Raw genomic sequence first — 22,105 nt, 5'->3', positions numbered from 1 at the left:
AAAGCATCAAATCAGTAAAACAAGCAAATCTATCATTTCAATACTCAGCTTTTATTCTAAACAATCCTGTGAGTAATTTGTTAGAGGTAAGGTCAATAGAAAAGGAATAAACAATTTTAGAGTTGGAGCCAAAGAAATAAACATCACAAGGCTCAATCTCCCTCCAGAATCTATTCTATAAAAATAAAAAAAATGTCACAAATTTTGTCCCAGATGAACCTTCTTGAGATATCTCATTCCCCAGTCATCAGTGTCATATATGTATGATGGGTGACCTCACCAAATTTCACATTTTTGAATTAACTACTACTGAGTTTATAGAGCGTGACCAGCTAGAATTCAGTAGCTCATCGTAAAGACAGGTTTCATGGGTCATGTCACCTGACATCACATATGCTAAAACATTTTTCAGTGATTAGTACCTATGCGGTGGAAAAGGGAAAAATTTCTTATTTTATAAGGTCATTAACTTAAACTAAACAGGGAAAGACGTGGGTATCATGCAGAAACTGACCACATATAACTGTATCCTTGAGGTAGAAAGAGCATAATGTGATATCAAGACCACTCTTGGTTACACCCAGGAACATACCATGAAATTCTGTGAAATTCACAGTATTTCACCATATATTTTTTAGATCACTCTTCTCAGTTTCATTACGGAAAAAAAAGTAATCATGCAACTTTGTAAGGAATGAATCCATATTGTCTTAATCCACCAAATTTTACTCAAACTATGTTCAACTTCTCAAGGACACCAGAGATAGGAGAAACACAGCCAATCTAAAATAAGCTAAGGTTGAAAAGAAAGAACTTGATTTATTAAAAATTTTTCAAGGAAAAAAAAAACTATATAACTTTCAGGACACAAAGTAACAAGCAGCAAGGTAGTAATAAATACAGAAACAGAGGTCCTAAGGATAGTGAATGATTCTTCATTCAACTCCCATACACATATGGCACAAAAACACTGTTTCCTTAAATACAACTTGAAATATTTTTATACTCAAGTCCCTTAAATTCAATGAATAAAACTTCTAATTAGTAGACTCCAAATTATTATACTTTTCTATTCATATCGCCACTATAAACTGATGGTATTACCTTATAATTCTATAATTATGTGTTGGAAAAAATTTTTAGTCCTAAAATTTTTAATACAGTTATTTAAAATTACTCAAGCATCTTCATATATGCATATAAATGCTAGTAAAATATATTTGACTTCCTAAATGCCAAATTAGGAATTTCAGGCTCCAACACAGACAGTTTCATGCTTCATTGAAAGCTCTAGTGCAGTTTGATCTAATCCAGATATCCTATCAGAGGTAATATGCCCAAAAAACGGAAGTCAGGAGTATAACAAACACTATTTGCTGACAGACATAATAACTGTTGCAGGAACTAACATTTCTTGTGTACCTTATGGGTAGGAAGCGCTTTAAATGGTTACTCTAACATGAATCCCATTAGCTCATGGGTTAGATACTATAAATAAGAAAACCCAGGGTTCAAAGAGTACACAGCTTCTGAGTCACAGGCCCATATTTGAACACAGGTCCACCAGTCTTCAAAATCCAGGCTCTTAATTACCCTGCCACAGCTAGCGATCCCTTTGTATTAAGAAAATTCACTCCCAAGAGAGTCAAACAAATAGGAAGTCAAACTGCAATCGACCACTGCACATATGAAAAGTAACGTTTCTTGGGCAGAAACGTTACTGTAGTGCATCAGCACACTGCCAACAGACTAACATTTTTCTCACCTGAGAATTTGTTCCAGTTGGTCTGCCATGTCATGAAGAGCATTTGTTACCTCTGTTTTGTGACTGAAAGATTAAGAGAAAAAAATTAAGTTTTAGTAGTAGTTTCTTACATAGAATATAATACTCAAGTGAAAAAAGATATGATGTTTCCCTTATAGTTAATATACAACAATATTACATTGCTGGGCAAAATGTTGGTCTTATTTCTGAACATCTTCAGCTCTGCCTACTTGTGCTCTATGTCTCTAATAAATAAATAAAATCTTAAAAAAAAATACAGGGTTTTTCCTTTATGAATTGACATCCATAAACATAATTACTATAGATGTTTTTTAGCCAGTGGAATATGTTGCCTACATAAGATGCACAAAAATTAATTAGGTTAAATAAGTGTTCATTTCCTAAGTGATTAAAAAAAAAAAACTACTAAAAATGAACAACGAACCACAGGCAGAATAAAATTGATGAACTTGGCATGAAGAGAATTACAGAAAATATTTGGAAGCTCTATATTTTAATAGTAGGTTAATTTAAAAATGTTATTTAGAAAATTGTAAATATGAACCATAATCATTAAGAAATACATGGAAAACAGAGTATCAATCTATTTTTGTATTTACAAAAAAGTCTGTTAGATCAAAAGAAACCATTAATCTGAAGCCAAGATTTCTTAGCCTACACTCTCTTCAAAAACACACTAATTCTGTAATTATAATGTTTGCATAAAATATGTTCTTTTAATATCATCATTCATTGATACTTCATGGTAGGCAAATTACTGTTTAAAAATTAATAGATTAGCTCTAGTTGATATTTATGCTAGTTTGATCTCACTGAAAAACAAGGTCTAAAACACTTATTCCTAAAAATTATACGTGTCACTTGGGAGTCAATGAGCTTGACGAGTTGATTCAAGGACAACAAAGGAGGCACAAAGCTGAAAGACAGACTATCAAGTTTCCCAGCAAAGCCATTTAAGGAAGAGACTTCCCACCACTACTGCCCTCTGTCACAGACATTAAGAGAAGCCTCTGCATCTCTTTTTACCCTCTAGGGAGAACAATTTTACTACTAACACCTGATAGCCACTGGGTTGAGGTTTCTAAATGATGAGTAATGACATTGCGCTACAAAATCTGTCCATACAATGCCTTTACCAGCCTTTTGCTACCTACTGACAGCCCATATCTCTCAGAGAGATACCTACGGTTCCCAGAGGCACACCTGCTATTCCTACCAGTCTTTACTAAGGATGTGAGATAACCTATGGTCATATTTTTGTAAGTCTGGGTAATAAACACGTGCTGAGGCCCCCTACATGAAGATTCCCTAACCCTAGATGGAGGAAGGCAAAGACATATTAAGCGCTACCACAATCTCCATTCAGCTCTACCACTGACAAGTCTAACTGCTTGGATTGCTTCTGGGTGGTCAGTACTGAGACCCATGATGAGGCGATGAATGATCAGGATCTCTAAACTACCCAACATTTCTGTAACATACTAGAATCTAAGATGAACCTACACACAAAAAAATCAAAGCTTAAACAAGAGGACAAGCTAGGTGCTCACATACGAGGCGACTTCTCAAGCACTCCTACACTGAAAAGGCTTTATCTTGTCACAAGGCTTACAATCAGTTTCTTAGTGTCTTAGATATAAATTAATGATCAAGAATCACTCAACATGGAGGACAGTCCCTAACAGTGAAGGCAGATATACAAACAACCAGGATATGAAAAATGAGAGACCGTGGTGAAAAAGCGTGTAGTGCAGGGAGCAGAGGAACAGAGTTTCCTACTCTGAAACAAGAGGAGGACACTATCTTATTTTAAAAGTTCTTAGAATTTAAATAAGAAAGTCAAAATAAATCTTAAAATTCAAAAGATGGATGAAAAGATAAAACTGAAGAAACTCCCAGATCATTTAACAAAAGATCAAAAGGTGGGAAAAAGAATAAAAAAGGCAGTAAATAAAGAAGTATTAAAAAATAGAGAAAGAAAAAGGAAGGGAGTACAAATAAAATTACCAAGGAAACTTATCAAGGAAAAAATATAAGAAAATTTCCCAAAGCTCTAAAGGGCAGGATTTTCCAAATTGGAACAGGGGGTCTAAATGAACAACATAACAAATTCAGAGTCACGATGAAACACATCCTTACGATATTTCAGAACATCAGAGATGAAGAGAAGGCACGGAGATATCCAAAAAGGAAGAAAAGCCATCTAGAAAGTAGTGATTTACAATGGTGTAGGACTGATTGACAATCCTGGGAGGAGGGGACAAGACTGATGCCTTCAAAACTCACAAGGAAAAGATTATAAACCTAGAACTGTATATAGCCAAGGTTTCTACCAAGTTCAGGGGACAATTCTGATAACTCTCTCACATGGAACAGTCTTAAAATAAAAATGCCTCCATGTAGGGGCACCTGGGTGGCTCAGTGGGTTAAAGCCTCTGCCTTCGGCTCAGGTCATGATCCCAGGGTCCTGGGATTGAGCCCCGCATCAGGCTCTCTGCTCAGCGGGGAGCCTGCTTCCCCCTTTCTCTCTGCCTGCCTCTCTGCCTACTTGGGATCTCTCTCTCTGTGTCAAATAAGTAAATAAAATCTTAAAAAAAAAAAAATGCCTCCATGTAATCTTTGACAGGAAACTGTTAAGATTGTGTTCCATCAAAATGAGAGAATAAGTAAAGGAAGGAGAAAAGAAATTTCAGAAATGCAATATGTAACACGAGAGAGAGACAAACCCAAGCCTCAGGATGGCAGCTGTACAGAATATGGAACAATTAACCCACATCAAAGCAAGAGAAAAGACATCCAAGAAGGATGTTCCAAAAGGTACAGAGGGAGAGAAAATGGGGAAAAGGGAAGGAACTGAGATGTGTCTGACTACAGAAAAGAGCTTTCTATTTCCATCAGAAGAGGGAAGGAGATAAATGGAAACAAAACAACAAAAAAGGAAAAGGAAATTTCTAAAAACAAAGGGGGAAAAAGAAAAACAGGAAAAACAAAAAGTTGCATACAAAGGAATATAATCATACCCAGATCTGTAGAAACAATATTTACATAATATAATGATGAAAATGCTACCCTAATTATACTGAAAAAATGGTAGAAGTAGGTATGGGGGATGGGTAGACTTCCATAAAGAAGTCAACAATCACATAAAACTGCAGCCACCACATGAGCTGTCTTAGAGGAGGCAGGCAAAGACCAGAAGAAACACATTCTCTAAGCTGGTGTTTCCTGTGAGGAGACACGGGGAAGGTGGGGCAGCAAACAGCTGTTGATCAATTACAAGTTTTTCAATTTCTTCACTTTCACTATGTGCATATGTTACTTTATAGCTAAAAATTAGGAGAGGATTATGTCTCTTTGGACTCCATCTTTTTTAAAATTTTTGTTTAAGTAATCTCTATACCCAATGTGGGGCTTGAACTCATGACCCTGAGATTGAGAGTCACATGCTCTCCTGATTGAGCCAGCCAGGCACCCCCTAGACTCCTCGATCTTGGATCAGCACCTCCATGACACAGACTTTTCACAAAGTGGAAGGACCAGCTGACTTGGAGAGTGTCTCACACTTTGCATTTACTTGACCGTTTCCTTCATGGTGTGATTTAACTTGTTCCCCCTTCTCTGCATCCGCTTGTCATCCTGAAGGCCCAGAGGACTGACTAGAGTAAGAATGAACACCTTTACTTCAGACTGGCACCTCACAGGAGGCATGTAACACCAGGCTGATTGTGACAGCACATCTGGTAGCTTAATTAAAGGTGACGGCAGTCAGCTTCTATTTTCGAAAGCTAAACTTCCCTTTTGAAATGACAAAAAAAAAAATAAATAAATGAACTTGCTGAGGGAATACTTCAGTCCCACGCAAATATCCTTTACCCATCAAACTCACATCTGATTGCAGTACCGTTGGTGACTGCATGAAACTATCTCACAATGGGGTGCAAACTTGGTGATCTCTATCATTCAGTTCACAGAAAATTAAAATTTCCTTAGAAGGAAAAGAGAGAGGGAGCAGCATTAGTCACAGTAGCCGATATTGATAAGAAACAACCTAAGGGCCCATCAAAAGATGTATGAATCACAAAAATCTGCCATTTTCATATACACAATGGAATATGAAAGCCATTAAAAAGAAAAAAAAAAGGAAATCCTGCCCTTTATGACAACATGGATGGACTCTGAGGGCATTAAGCTAAGTGAAAAAAGTCAGACAAAGAAAGACAAATACTGTATGATGATCTCACTTATACGTGGAATCTTAAAAAAAAAGAAGAAGAAGAAGAAGAAGAAGAAGAAGAAGAAGAAGAACCTAAAACAACAAAAATAACAAACTTACAGAAAAAGATCAGATTTGTGGCTACCAGAGGTGGGAGTGAAAGGCATGGGAAATGGGTAAAGGCAGTCAAAAGGTATAAACTTCCAGGTCTAAGATAAGTATGTATGGGGGACAATGACATACAACGTTCTACTCAAGGAACAATTCGGGAAACCAACTAAAAACAACAAAAACACTGTGATATGTTATATATGAAAGCTGTTATGAAAGTAAAAGATCTCATCACAAGGAAAAAAACTTTTTGTTCTTTTTTTTTTGTATCTGCATGCGATGACAGATGTTAACTAAACTGTGGTCGTTTCATGATGTTCGTCGAGTCATTACGATGAACACCTCAAACTTATGCAGTGCTCTGTGTTCATTATATTTCAATAAAACAAAGAAAAACAAAGTAAAATAAAATTATGTATATTCATACATTACTACTTGAACACGATTATTATAGGCAAGGGCCAAGAACAAATAATTCGCAGAATACCACAAGCTCATAAATACGAAAAACGCTTAATTAGAAACAATTTAAAACAGAGTCATCACTGCCTATGCGCTAGATGCAAAGCACTTTTTGTTGTGGTGGTTGTGATATTTTTGTTCTTTGATGGATAATTGATCAAGGTTGGCAAAATTATAGTGATTGCTCAAACACTGCTGGAAAAACAGAAGTTTATCTCTAGGCAACAGGTTTGCAGATGATTCCATTTTCTTCTCTGTATATTTTTTATATGCCCAAAATTCTGTCTAATGAACCCTCTGGGAAGCAACATTTTCATTTTAGCTGGTAGGATGAAAAGACAATAAGCCTGGCACGCTGTAGGTTCTTACCCATATCCTCTTTGTGGAAGACATTCTAATATGTCATAGCAAAGAGCCAGCTGGTCATTTCGTTCACAGTTGTAGATGCACTCCAGAGCTACTGCCATCAGTTGGTCCTGATCGGGAATAATTTTTTGCTGCAGCTAGAGAAAAGAAAGCATGCTGTACTAAATGTCAGTAGATTTACAGTCAGTTTTTCCATAGCCCAGTGCAACTGTCAATAGAATATTAAATAGTGCAATTAATCAGCTGCAAAAACAAATCTTGATTTTTCTTTAGCTTACAGACTTTTGGGGTCTTTAATAATTCTAAATGAAATCACATTTTAATTACAGAATCAGCTAGAAAAGAAAATTTGTACCCATAAGCTTCGCATCTGCTAAAAACAGATTCTTCAATTTATGACCCATTCAGGATAAAGTAGATAGAAGAAACATAGTGAATTAAAAAGGCAATTCATTAAAAGCATTTCTAACCCTAAAGCCAAATTTTATGTGTTTCAATTACAAAAATATATAAAATTCCTTAACTAATACTCAGAGATGTTTGAACCTACTATTTTCCAGGATGCATTATATATTAGTCATGTAACTAAATAGCACTGACGTTATTCGAAACAAGTCACATTGCAGTGCAGCATCACAGAACATATTCTGATGCAGAAAGCCGGCTACCACAGGTCACTGTCTCTAAAGGATACAAACTTCCAAGTGCAAACCAGACTTTCTTTCTTATTTTCTGGAATACAAACATACTATATTTGTGCCTTGTTTTTCTCATCTCTACTTCTCAGCTCACTGGATATTAACATCTTCCTAAAATCATTGTTGTGAGGATGAAATTAAGACATGAAGAGTGCTTCCATTATTACAGAAGACACCAAAATGAAAAGCTGAACCTATGCTGGCTCTCAGAGCCCTATTCAATGACAAAATAAGTTTAAAGCAATTTCCATAATAAAGATCTGGTGGTTTTCAACATCTTAGTAGATACTGAAGAAAGTGATAGAGAGAAGCTGCCAAACAAGGCATCTGCTCAGTAGAAAAATCATATCAATAAATGCGAAGAAGAAACATTCAAGTGGGAAGTGAAGTTTTCCAAAGCAGCAGAGTTAACGGAGTTCTGTACCTTTCTTCAAAGGGTTAAGAAAAAAACATGGCGTTAATTTGACATCAACATGTGACAGAGTAATCCAAGGTTGCCAAGTGACAGACTGGTGATACAGAGCCAGAACACAGTAAAAATAATTATTATTAAAAATTAATTAAAATCACTACTTTTTCCTGATTTCTTATCGTGTGCCAAGTGCTACTTCTATGTGCTTCCTGAGCGTTCATTCCTAATTCCTCAAACCATTTCCCTAAGGGGAGGCTGGGGCACTGACAGGACATGTCACTTGCTCAAGGTGCAGGGCTGGTCATGGCCAGGCCGGGAGCCTAATGCAGGCAGCCGGTCCCAAGGCCCACACGAAGCGACATGGTCTCTCACACTCCTTCATATACAGGAAGAATGGGAGAGATGGAGGAAAACTACAGTCGTAAACAACTCATACAGGAAAAGGAAAAAACTGAAAGCAGTTTCAGTGAAAGGAATACATTGGAAAACCAACTGAAACAGAAGCCTGTGTTTCTGTGTTTCTGTGTTTCTGTGTTTCTGGGACGGTTCCCTTGATTTCCTGGCTTCCTATCTTTCCCTCCCTGCAACATTTAAGTATCACTTGGAAGTTAAATGTTCTAGAATCCACAGCTGATCACGTGTGTTCAAAACCTTGTTGGTAAGCCTTAGCAGGCCTACACTGTGAAAGGTAAGAATAAGCCTTCCATCCAGTTCCTCCACGGCCTGGCGCCAACTCACCCTTCCTGTCCTATGAACCGCTAGGCAAATTTTAGTTCATGCAAATGAAATTACTTGTCTTATGTAAACACGATATTAGTCTTTTGTCTCTTTGTCTTTTTCTACTCCTACATGGAACGTCTTCTCAAAAACTTAGTTTTGCCCTATCTAAAGCCTCCCGGAGAATCCCACTTTATCTCTATTTGCCCTGACTTCAGTCGGGCTTTTCCGGATGTCTAGTCTTGTGCATAAGCTCCATAAATGCTGGTCTAAGGAACACGTCCTCATGATACTCTCAAACACGGATCCTTCTCCCCTCTGTATTCCTACGGCTTCTTTTTGTTCTCTTCCTGGGCCATTTAGCAAATCTTTCTTAAAACAATCTATTATGCACATGAATCATAATGCTCAAAGTTTTAAGACACTTCCTACTATTCTTGCTCTGTTCAACTCTACAAGATGTCTAACTTCATAAAGTGTAAGACACACTTCTTATTTCCATCATTCCTGTCCTAATATCTCAGTGGTAACTATTAAACCATCATCTGCCCCACCTCAAGCCAAAAGAAGAGCGCCTCTAAAACTTTCTAGGAATACAGTAAGTCTTCCCCACCATGGGCAGCAGATTATTTTCCATACTGCAGAGCAAAGGTAAAATTTAAGAAAATTATAATTTGGCTTTTTAAAATGGTCTTAAAATTATGGACTACACATAAGTACATAAAGAACAGATGATAAAATATGATACCTGGAAAACCCCAGAGAATGAAGCAATACAAAAAATTAAGTGAAGTGGCAGAATGCAAAATTAGCATACAAAATTAACAGCTTTCATATATAAAAACAACAAACAGAGGAGTGAAGGTAGGGAAACGTCGCTTTAAAATAGAAACAGAAAATTAAATGCTTAGGAATAAATTTAACAAGAAATGTGCATGACCTACATGAGGAACATTTTCAAACACTCCTGAAAGACAGTACAAAAAGACATGAACAAACAGAATGATACCCCCTCTTCTTGAATAGGATGACTTAACATTATAAAGATACTGGTCTCACCAATTTATAACTTTAATATATTCACAGTAAATATACCAACAAGCTATTTTATGGAATTAGGCAAGTTGTTCAAAAGTTCAGATGGAGAAACAAATATGTAAGAATATCTTTTTAAAAAGTTCAAAAAACAAAAAAAAACCTAGGGGGAAAAAAAATACAAAGGAATACTACCCTTACCAGATTTTTAAAACCCATTATAAAATCTCTATGATTAAAACAGTGCACTCTAGGGGCACCTGGGTGGCTCAGTTGGTTAAACATCTTGATTTCAGCTCAGGTCATGATTTCAGGGTCCTGAGATCAAGCCCAATATGGAGCTCTGCACTCAGCAAAGAGTCTGCTTGTCCCTCTCCCTCCCCCTCTGTGTCTGGCCCTGCTTGCTTTCTTTCTCTCTTAAATAAATAAATAAATAAATAAATAAAATAAGATACAAAATAAAACAGTGTGCACCTAGTACACAGACAAACCAGTAACAATATAAAAACTCTAGAATGAGGGGCACCTGGGTGGCTCAGTGGATTAAAACCTCTGCCTTCAGCTCTGGTCATGATCTCAGGGTCCTGGGATCGAGCCCCATGTCGGGCTCTCTGCTCAGCGGGGAGACTGCTTCCCCCTCTCTCTCTCTGCCTACTTGTGATCTTTGTCTGTAAATAAATAAATAAAATCTTTAAAAAAATTTTTTAAAAAAACAACTCTAGAATGAGACGAATAAACAAATGGATATTTGGTATATGACAAAGGTGGCATCTTAAATCACTTAAGAAAAGACAAAACTTTTAATGAATGGTGCTGGGACAACTAGGTAGACATCTGGGGAAAAAAAAATTAGATTCACATCTCACATACAAAAGAATGAACTCCAAGTAGATTACTGATCTATCATAAAAATAAAACCATAAAAGTACTGAATGAAAATGAGTGAATTCTTCTTTAACTGGAGTAGGAAAAGGCTTTTTCACCATGACTCAAAATACAGAGGAAATAAAAGACTGTTCAATTTGACTACACATAAATAAAAAGATAAAAATTCTGGCCTGACGCGAATCACCATAAACAAAGTCCAAAGACACCCTACCAACTGGGAGAAATATACACAATACATACCACAAAAAGGGGCTCTAATTACACCAACAAATCTGAATTTCTTACAAAAGAAAATCACAAAGGAACAAAAGTCCCAGTGAAAAATGGGGGAAAGACATGATGGACAATTCACCAAAAAAGAAATAGCTCCCTCATATGTATGAGGAAATGTTCTAATTCACTCATAATTAAAGAAAGGCAAATTTAAAAAACACTGAAATATTACTTTTCACCTACCACACTGGCAAAAATTTTAAATACAGCACAGTTCTAGAGGCACTTTTCCATTCCCTAAGGAGTGTGGGCCCAAAGCAGGCAAGCAGGAAATTGCAGGCAAGAGTTTCAACTGTTATGTAGACTCTCCCATCTCTACCACTGCTGGCACACAGGCCTAGGTCTGCACCCAAAGCTTCCAAACTCGGGGCCCTGGAGTACTGCACTGCAGGAACATGTGAGAATTGGGAGTGGGAGAGTCCTTTTGGAACTTGACAGTTCCATTCCTGATCAGATGAAAGTGACCTTCGCCACTATGAGAACTGCAGGAACTGCAAACCAACATGCAGAAATAATTGTAACACAGATCAAGAGGCTTTCTATCAGAATCACTGGATAAATTGTCAAATGCATATCCCAGTTCCATATCCCCCAAATTCTAATCCATTGTATCTGGGTTCAGCCTAGAAAACTCTATTTTTTTTAAAGCCCATAGCTCCCATACACAATGCATTAAAAGAAGAAGAAGAAAAAAAGAAATGCTAGCATAGAAGACTGAGAACAATACAAGAAGGCAGAGTATTTTATTCCCAAATCACCTTCATCCAGACTTGCTTATGTTCCTCTGTAAATTCCACTTTCCAAAGGGCCATGCAAATAAAGAGCAACAGCTTAACATCACAGGTGAGCCAGAGGAGTGCTTAATCAGGATGGTATAAAGGAGAGGAAGAGTTTGAAGCACATGTTACAGTTAAAAGGATAAATATGTGTTTGTATTATTGTTCCCGAGTGCTCACTCCCTTCTTTCCAAGACAGGATTATGCTTCCCTCCTCCTTAACAACAGGCTTGGCTCAGACTTCCTCTGGACTGTGAAAAAAGAGATGATGTAACTTGATGCACTCGGAGCTAAGCTTTAAGAGTCACTGTGTGGTTCTGCTTTGCTCTTTCGGTCCTGGGCCACAGCTTAGAAAGGGGCCTGGTCTTTTAGCCAAGTCATAACAAGACATGGAACAAAGCAGAAGCCCAACCACAGCCCATACTGTGCCTGTGGGAAATGAATGTCTGTCATTCTAAACTACTCGGATTTGGTGATGGTTTGTTAATGCAGCATAATTTAGCCTGAGCTGCCTGATACAGAAACCATTGCTCCTGTTTCCTGCTATATTCTATAAACACTGTGCTTGACTCATGGCAGATCCAAGGTACATTCTTTCCGTGAAGAGTCAAGTAAAATAAAATAAAAACAGTGCTCCAAGCACAATCCTAATAAAGCAAACAAATGTTAGCAAATGGTCTAGAGCATCATCATGAAACCCAGTTTCAATCATTCACCCAACAGTTGCTTGACTAAATTTACTAAGCACCTACTCTCTGCAAAGTGCTGACTTCCTGGTAATACACAGAAGCCTGAGACATAGAGAACACATGTAGGGAAAAAAAGGGAGGAAAAGAGAAACACGCGAACATGAATTATGACACAGTGTGATGTGGGTTATTATAGAGGCAAGGACAAGACCTGTCATCGCACAGAGAAGTCACAGGTCTCCTAGCAGAGAGAATCTTGAAGGACAGACAGGTGTCTGTAAAGGGAAGAAAAGGGAAGCTGACCACCCCAAACAAAGGAAAGAGTCTCTAAAAGCAAAAAGAGGCATGAAAAGCCAGACAGCATGAAGACAGGTTGAGAAGGTCAGTGTGAGTGGACTAGCACAGCCACTCTCAGAGGGAAATGAGGCTAAACAGACAGACTGGAAAGAGACCACAAAGAACCCTAAGCCACCCAGAGAGCCCGACATTTACCTTGTAGACACTGGTTTCCCACAGATCATGACAGGATCAAATTTCCGTTGGGCAAAGATAATATTGATAGAGATAAAGAGGAGAGATTGGAAAGGAGGAGCCCAGCAACCCCATTGTTTTCTGCTTTGATGTTTACATATTTCAACAGAAGCAAACGGCTGCATGTTTTATTCAAAAGGCACATACTAAATTGCCAAGTGAAAACAACGAAAAGCTGACGACACACAAAGGATTTCCAAGGCTCTGTAAGGAAGAAGAATCACAAACAAGATTACTGGAAGGAATTTAAAGTCACTTCTTTCTTCCTCATAAAACATTCATATTCAATCCATCCTGCTGCTCGAACAGTGCTCCGCTGTCAGAAGTAACCCACCCTCGGCCAATAGCAAACCACCCAATTCAAAATCAGAATACTAAGTGGGAACTGCCTATGAGAAGATGGAAAATTTTAAACAGCCAAAGAACAGAGACACGTTTGACAAACAACCCTTTTTCAGAAATGAAGAAAATGTGTAAGGTTAACTAAGCAATGCTTTCTTGTTTTTATCCTGGTTATATGGTCTGTGGCCATATACTTCGGAGGACTTCAGACTGCTGCACAGGCTAGCTCAAGGAAGTGCACTCACTTAGAATTTAGGATCGGAAGGGGCCTTACATGGCTTCTGCTTGAAACCCAATCCAAGGCTTTGAATAGGACTACAAAGTCAGTGCCTTACAGTGGCACTGCTATCCTACTTCCTGCTCGAGCCCCCTCCAACAGAAAGGGAGCCACCATCTCTTAAAACAACGTATTTGATTTATGGCTAAATTAAGAGGTTATTTACTTCGCAAAAATATGCTGCACTTAATAAAATGACTTACGGCCACTGAATCTGAACAACCATTTGAATCCTACGGAAGTACAGACCTATAAATACAGCTGACCCCGGCACTGTGAAGGTCTGCTTACTCATAAACAGAATCCAGTACTGTAAATGCATTTTGTCTTCCATATGACTTAATAACACTTTCCTTTCTCTAGCTTACTGCTTTGTAAAACTAATCAACTGTTTATGTTATTGGTAAGATCGATAGTAGATTACTGATCGTTAAGTTTGGGTGGCGGCGGGGGTGGGGGGAGTCAAAAATTATGCACAAATTTTCGCCTGCATAGGGGGTGGTTGAGAGGAGATTAAACACTGCATTGTTTGAGAGTCAACCATATAGTACTCTCAAGCAAATATAAAAATTATTAAGAATAATTATAGATTTCCTTATGAGATTTTCATAAATATGAAGATTTTCATTATATTTTGAAGGTCCTAAGGGGCAAGAATCTTTTCCTCTTCTGTTGGTGTTAGGGTAAAGCTTAATGATGAAGAACACAACTGTGAAATTAGAAGACCCATGTGTTAAAAAAAAAAAAAAAAAGAAGCAGCCCACGTGTGAATCCAGACTCCACTCCTTACTGTGTGACCCTGGGCAACTGCCTGACCGATGGCTCTGTATCATAATTTTTCTCTCCCTCCGATGACGAATAAAAATACCCACCTCACAGGATTGTTATAAGGATTTAATGAGTTAACACTTGTACAGAGCCTGTCTATAATAAGAATTCAATGCTCTATCAAGTATTAGTTTTTCTCATCTTGACATATATCAATACATATAATCAACAGAAACAGAAAGTCAACAAACTTTGGAATAAAGAAACATGAACTCCTAAAAAAAAATGGACTGAATTGAAACATGTTTAAAGAATACATGAGAACCTATGATTTTACTCATATGTGGAATTTAAGAAACAAAACAGATGAATATAGGGGAAGGGAAGGGGAAAAAATGTCAAATTGAGAGGGAGGCAAACCATAAAAGACACCGAACTCTAGGGGCACCTGGGTGGCTCAGATGACTGGGCGTCTGCCTTCAGCTCAGGTTATCAAGTCATGTTCCCAGGGTCCTGGGATCGAGCCCTGCCAACGGGCTCTCTGCTCAGTGGGGAGTCTGCTTCTCCCTCCCCCTGCCTGCTGCTCTGCCTACTCATGCTCTGCGCACTCTATCAAATAAATAAATAAGATACTTTAAAAAAAAGGACACTGAACTCTAGGAGACAAACTGAGGGTTGCTGGAGGTGTTGTGGGTGGGGGTATAGCTTAACTGGGGGCAAGGTCATTAAGTAGGGCACTTAATGGAATGAGCACTGGGTGTTGCATGCCAACAATGCATCACTAAACTCTACCTCTGAAACTAATAATAGACTATATGTTAACTGCGGCGCCTGGGTGGCTCAGTGGGTTGAAACCTCTGCCTTCGGCTCAGGTCACAATCCCAGGGTCCTGGGATTGAGCCCTGCATCAGGCCCTCTGCTCAGCAGAGAGCCTGCCTCCCTTCCTCTCTCTCTGCCTGCTTGTGATCTCTCTCTCTATCTGTCAAATAAATAAATAAAATCTTTTTTTAAAAAAAGGCTGTATGTTAATTAATGTTAAATAAAATTTAAATAATAATAAAAAAAGAAAAGAATAACATGACATCCGTTTCCTTTTGTTTAAAGGGGAATTACTTATAAATCCTATTATAACAAATTGGCAAATAAAACCTAATTCTGCAGAGAAAGAAGCACAGAGGTTCTTAAAAAGTTAGTTTCTACTTACATCCGGTTTGGAATGCTGAAATATCTTCAGGGGAAATTTTAAGTCCCCTTTAGCTAACGTTACTAAATACTCCTTTAATAGCTCGTTAGCCACACCAGGAGACTGTTTCTCACAACGATGAAGAAAGGGAACCATCCACTGGTAGGCACTTGTCACATATTTGTCCTCAGAACACTGCAAACACAATTAACCAAACAAACACATTCAATACCTGATTATTCCAGACAAGTTCTAAACCTCACATATGATCAAACTAATGTGAAACAACAGAAGCCCAACACTTACTAAAACAGATACCCCAGCTCGCCTTAGAGGTGAGTTGTGAGGGACCCAGCGTGATCATGGTCCCTCACAACCTACACCCTGCTCTGGAAGACCAACATGCTACTACTACAACTCCAACATGAGGTCTCCCAGAGCAGAGAGAGATTCTACCCCAAAAATGTGTGAGAGAGAGAGAGAGTGAGTGTGTGTGTGCGCGCACACAGAGAGAGTGATCATGGATAGGAAGAGTGAAACAGAAAAAAAAGAGACAGAGACAGGAGCACTGCAGAGCTCTAGAAGGGAACCACTTGAGGACCATCTTCTGTATAAAATCCCAGAATCTCTCCCTTTTCCTTTCCTGTTTTGTTTTGCTCCTGTACATCCACCTTCACAAAACTCCAAATGATACACATGATTTTACTCATTCTCCCTGACTTTACACAATTCCTTCTTTTATTTAATCCAGAAGATCCACCTAAGTCCTGTAAAAGGAGTCTTACCTATAATACAAATCAGTTTTCACTGGGTGGGTTTCTCGGAAGTAAAAATTACTAAACCAAAGGGAAGGGAGTGCCTGAGGGAGAAAGATGACTAGAAGAAAAAGGAAAGAAGATGAAAAAGAAAGTACAGGAGGAAGGAAGAGAAGAGACGAGAAGAGAAGAGAGGAAAAGAAAGAAGGAAGGGAGGTTGAAAGTCAGTCAGTCAGGGAGAGAAGAGAGCACATAAGGCAGCCGTGGCTCCTCCCCTCAACCCACCCACTGGAACCAGGCTGCCCAAGAGCGAAGACTGCACGAGGTGTCCCTTGACAGAAAGCGCCCGGAAGCGCCACCATTATTGTCTCAGGGGTGTCTCTCTATCCAGTGCGCTCGGCAGAAACCAAATTCTCCGAAGGTCATGAGTCCTAAGCCGTGATGTTTTCTTCTCACAAGCACCTAGCCCTATAAACGCCAGTATTTCTGTGTAAGTGAAATATTTAAGTAATTGGGAATTTTAACATAGTGAAGGACTAGAAATTTAACATAGTGAAGGACTATGATTATTAGAATAGCCAGCTAGTTTAGAAATATGCCTAGCTAAAAGAAAAGAAAGTTTTATACAGAGGAGTATGAATAAAGGGCAAGCAAGGTATAAAAACAGCCAAAATAATTTGGGGATATTCTCAGTAATTTATTCAAAAATTAGATTTTTTTTTAATTTATTTTTAATTTCTTTGTAATATTTAATTTATTTTTTATTTTTTATTTATTTTTTAAGACAAGAAACCTTCCTTTATTTACTAAGTGCTCGGGTCTGGAGGACATTTTATCTTCAGCTTTGAGACCCACATTAATCAAAGTACATAGGGAATGCTTAAGAAGAAAGTTCAAATAAAACCTACACTATTCATCAGTAGTCTTAGTTTTTCAATGTCTTTCATCTGCTGGAGTTCTTTCAAGGTCAGGGTTAAATCACACCCGGCTTCGTAAACCAAAGCTTCCAGAGTAACCAAATTATCACACAGAGCCAGCAAACCGGGAATGTTCCGCTCCATTCCAAGTCGAATGAGTGACAACGCGCAGTCAACCTGAAACAAAAGCGACAGTAAATCTCAGTGTTCTGTGTCTCCCGCATCTTCTCAAGTAAAAGCCTCCAGCACAGAATCTAATTCTGCTAATCACCTTATATAAAATTATATTATCAGCAACGTACATTTACTTAGTGTAAAAACAGTAGAGTTCTTCATCAAATATATCGTCAAGCTGTTTCAAAACAATCAGCAAGAAATACCAAAGATAATAAAAGAAAGACAACTCTCTTAAATTCATAAAGCATGACAGTTTAAGAGCAGTTTTACATATATTTGTCAATTTAATTCTCACAACATTAACAAGCGGCGGGGGGCGGGGGGGCAGCTAGTTAGTGGTAATGCCAAATCAATCGTACTTTCCCTCTATCACTCGGCTCCGGAAATAAAGACTTTTGCTTTTACATCCCCGTTCAGTACCTACCTCTCCTTCCACGGCGCCCCCCAGAGAAAAGGCATTCAGAAAACATTCGCCGAATGGTGAACTCTGGGAGACACCTTCTCTGTCTCAGTGCAAATATTTACGTTTCATTTAGACCACATTGAGGACTGATCTTGGTAGACATGCTCAGGACACAGCAATGTGAGTTCCTAACCCTTGACTGGGTTGATGAAAGGATGTACCTCTGATGGCAAAATCAATGAACATGACCTTCACTCCTGGCACCTTGCACCCCTCACTTACTCCCTTACTACTGACCCGTTATGTACTGGGGGCCTCCTGTGAACCGAGCACCATTCTCAGGGCTAGGAATCTGAAACTGAGGAAGAGGAGGTCTCCTCCTGCAGGGATCGCTCCACCTCATCGGAAAACTGACCTGTCACGTCAAAGGCTGAAGTACAGCGAGGTGAGCGGGACCTCAAGGAAAGGCGCGCAGCCCAACCCATCACCAAGCCTCCCCGGGGAGGAAGACTTGAAATGCACGTGCACGAATCCGTGGATCCAGGCAGGTCAAGAAGGAAGGAGAGGAAGGCGGGCAGGAGCACAGCATGCAAGGCCGAGACGCGGGATGTGCTGTGAGAGTGGGGTTAGTTCCCTAAGGCTGGGAAGATGGTCTGAAGCGACGAGAAACATGGCTAAGGCAGCAGGGAGGGGCCGCAGAACGGAGAATGCTGTTCCCTGAGCTAAGGAAGTTGCCATTTATCCTGAAATGCAAATACTACCACAGACTTTCCACGGGGGCATCCTAAGTTGGTTTACACACTTGAGAAGGAATGCTCAGTATTCACTGAATGATGGACTGGAAAGGAACTGACCAGAAAACAAGCAGGCCAGTGGGGAGAACCGCAGTGACTAGTATCAGAAGACTCTGGACTAGTGACAAGAGCAGCCCTCCGGAGGACAGCAAAATTCAAGGGACCAGCCAAAGGATGTGAGCGACCCAGAGATGAAAACGGATGAACAAGAGGGAAAGCACCAAGACCCCTTAGAAGCCGCGCAGAGGAGACTGCGGGAGAGGAAGCAGTGGTTTCCAAGGACGATGTGTGAAGTAACACAGGAAAGGAGTCGGACGTGAAGAAGCAGTGTCCCTGGAGTGGCAGGGGTGGCCAGACTCCAGACAAATGAGGAGATAAGAATCACTGAGAAAGTGACAACCGAGAGCCCAGGGGACTATTTCGGAGTTGAGCTGTGACAGAGGGAAGACAGCTGCAACCAAAGCCAGGGAGATTAGGACTCTCAGCTTTTGCTGTTGTATTTATAAAACAGAGGCGGTTTGAACTTTATGGCCAAAAAAAAAAAAAAAAAAAAAAAATAGGAACAAAGTAGAGAAGGAGGGGTTGAAGACACTGGGGAGAGAGAGCCCCGAGCCGCAAAACAGCCCTGAGCAGGCCGGGATGTGGAATCCAGAGCACAGGTAGGGAAAGCAGTACCCTGGAGGCAAGAGAGGAGATCTCTTCCTCTGGGAAAAGCTGGAAAAAGTAAGGACTAAGGGAATGGAGTCGACAGGTTCCCCAGTAACACACAAAGCAAAAACATCTGCAAATGAGGAGGTGGTGGGCTGGGAGGAGCAGAGCAGGGGGGGCAGGGCAGCGCATGCAGGGTTAGGAAGGACACAGAGCAATATTAAAGGACCACCCTTAAAGCCCTTCAAAGCCCCAGGGACCGCCCGGTACAGATGAAATTAAAAAGAGAAGAAATGCATTTTCACTTAGAAAGAACAGTGCCAGGAAACACAAGGTGGGGGGAAACTATCGGTAGGAAAGGCTTGAGGCAAAACAGGGAGTGATCAGGTAATACTTCAACAGGTAAGTATTTTTTTACCTAATTTCTAGTAATAAAAATACAGTTCACATCTGAAAAAACACATCTAGCTGTATACCAATTAAAAAAAAAAAAAAAAAAAATATATATATATATATATATATATATATATCACAGGTGAATTTTCCGAAAGCATGAAGAAAGCCTGATGCATGAGACACAACTTTGTGCTAATGATGGTTTAACACATACAGCACATTCGCCATTTGTAACACTCTCCAATTTTGTGACCCAGATTTGTTTTCCTGGTATCAACTTTGAAGTTGTTGCTTTCCCAGATACTTACAGAGGTAAAAATGTTTTAAAACCCAATTATTGACACCTTAAATGAAAGCAGGCTCTAATGCAACTTGAATTATGCCACGTACCCCAAGCCCTCACTGGATAAATTTCACTACTCTACACACTTCCTAATCCAACAAACAGGTTTTGCTAAAAGGCATTTGTAGGCACCAAGGAAAAAGAAGTCCCACATCAATTAAGTCTCTAAAAATGAAAAAGATAAAAACTATGTTAGCTATCACTTTGTAGCATAAGCCACATGAAGCATCAATAAACAGAATGAAGCTGGAGAATCATGCTTCCATTAGGAGAGTTTTATATAAAGGGGCGAGAGGAAAGAACAGAAAGGGCGGCTAAACAGAGCACCCCAAACCGCTTCTCTTCGTAGTTAGCCCTACCTCCGCACAATGAATTCAAGATGTCTAGGAATTATTACTAGACTGCTAACAAACTTAAATTTCAGAACGCTCTATAGTTTCCTTCCTGTTTATTCTTTATAGACTTCACATTTTAGAGCAGCGTTGACAGCAAAAATGAAGAAGTCCAGCCCCTTCCCCCAGAGCCTCTACGCCCACCAACCCATGACCTCCCACGTTATCTAGAGCCCACCCTGGAGCGGACCGCTCGTTACAGTCGATAAACCTCCACCGGCACATCATTATCACTCAAGGTACAAAGCACATAGGGAGTTAGGCCAGAGCACCTCCAGAGAATTTTCTCATCCCAGTATCAGGATTCTAAACATTTTCAAATGTACTATGGTCCTCAGCCATCTTCAAAGACCTGGAAAGTCAATAAAATATTCTTGGCCCACTCTCCCCAAAAGTTTGATCTATAGTATCACCATCAGCTCCAACAAATAACTCCTCTTCAGTTCTATGAACAGTAAAAGTAGGAGTCAGATTAAGCAGAAATTCAAGGAGACTATCAAATGGAGACACAGGGCCGCACCAACCACCAAGAAGAAACGTAAACAAAGGTGCAGAATTCCATCCCACAGTACTGCTGCTCAACAGACCTTTTAGAAATCACCCTTCCTGTCCAACGAAAAACTGATGGTAGGATAGGTGGTCCAAGGCCAAGACTACAAATAGAAAGAAAAAGGCATCCAATGACTAGACCCTGAATGAGATTTCAATGTACATTCTGCCATTCTTCTCTCGGAACTGCCAACTTCTGTTCTCTAAGATAAAGACGACTATTGCACTCAATCAGCAGAATTTTTAATATTCTCTCCTGTGTAATTTCTTTGTTCTCACTGCCCTTGGTATAGGAACCAAGACCATAAAAAAAACCCACGTGCAAAAAAGGTAAGGGGCAGCTCCAGAGTCACGAGGTGCGTTAGTGGAAGAGCCGAGACTAGCATTCAGGCCTCCGAAGGTTCAGTTCGCCCTCATCCCTCTCTTCCACTGTCCCGCGTGGTTCCCTTGCAGCTCCGTAAAGGCACAGGGGAACTGAGGGGAATTAGGCTTAGACTTGAGGAAAACTAATTAGAGAGAGCGCCTCAAACAAGGTTCCTAAAAAGCAAAATGAAAACCAACTGCATGACTGCACTAGGACAGGGAGCTGGTCAAGTATTTCTGGGCTGATACAGTCATTGCCACTAAGATGGTATTAAGCCTATTAAAAACAAATGGAAAATAAAAAATAGTAATAAATACAAAATAAAATAAATAAATGGAAAATCATGGATAGGATGTATCCTATTTTGCAACTTACATTTTAGAGAAAGATTCTGAGCAATTTTTCTTCTATGTATTTGCTTTTTAAGAATCCCCAGAAAAGCCACAAAAGCTTGTGAGGCAAAGAAGGAAAGAACAAAAGCAGTAAGACATGTTTACTCCCTTTCTGCAAACTAAACCCATGATCCCTGGCTCCCCGGCCGGCTGCCTGGACCCACCCCGAGTCCTAAGGCCCCAGCGCGGTATGGAGGATCCGCTGTCACCTCCCCTCACCTGTCGGGCATAATGCTCTATTTCCTCTGCTCTGGTCTGATACCAGTCCATAACCTTGTCCACTGTAAGCTCTGGCGTCCTGTACCTCAGTAACTCGGGCTGCGCGGCATACAAGAATTCGCTTTCATCTTGGAGACTCGGCTCGACCACCATTCTGGAAACCACAAAAGAAACAATTAGTAACTGACTGGAATGCGGGAAGAAATTAGAATTTTGTGGGAGAGAGAGA

General features: G+C 39.6%; 1 protein-coding gene across 1 annotated transcript in view; it reads right to left on the bottom strand.

Annotated features, from left to right (window-relative positions):
* NBAS (NBAS subunit of NRZ tethering complex) overlaps window positions 1-22,105 on the bottom strand; it is a 317,470-nt gene that overhangs the window by 171,052 nt on the left and 124,313 nt on the right. Inside the window, exons 23-27 of the mRNA XM_059132606.1 lie at window positions 21,877-22,030; window positions 17,191-17,376; window positions 15,549-15,722; window positions 6,942-7,075; window positions 1,766-1,828 (exon numbers count right to left, since the gene is read on the bottom strand). Coding sequence (XP_058988589.1) covers window positions 1,766-1,828; window positions 6,942-7,075; window positions 15,549-15,722; window positions 17,191-17,376; window positions 21,877-22,030 — 711 coding nt within the window. The remainder of the gene's footprint in view (window positions 1-1,765; window positions 1,829-6,941; window positions 7,076-15,548; window positions 15,723-17,190; window positions 17,377-21,876; window positions 22,031-22,105) is intronic.

Source organism: Mustela lutreola, chromosome 9 (genome assembly GCF_030435805.1).
Source record: "Mustela lutreola isolate mMusLut2 chromosome 9, mMusLut2.pri, whole genome shotgun sequence".
NCBI classification, from domain to species: domain Eukaryota; kingdom Metazoa; phylum Chordata; class Mammalia; order Carnivora; family Mustelidae; genus Mustela; species Mustela lutreola.
Note: the sequence above shows the minus strand (reverse complement) of the source record. Positions and strands in the feature narration are given on the sequence as shown.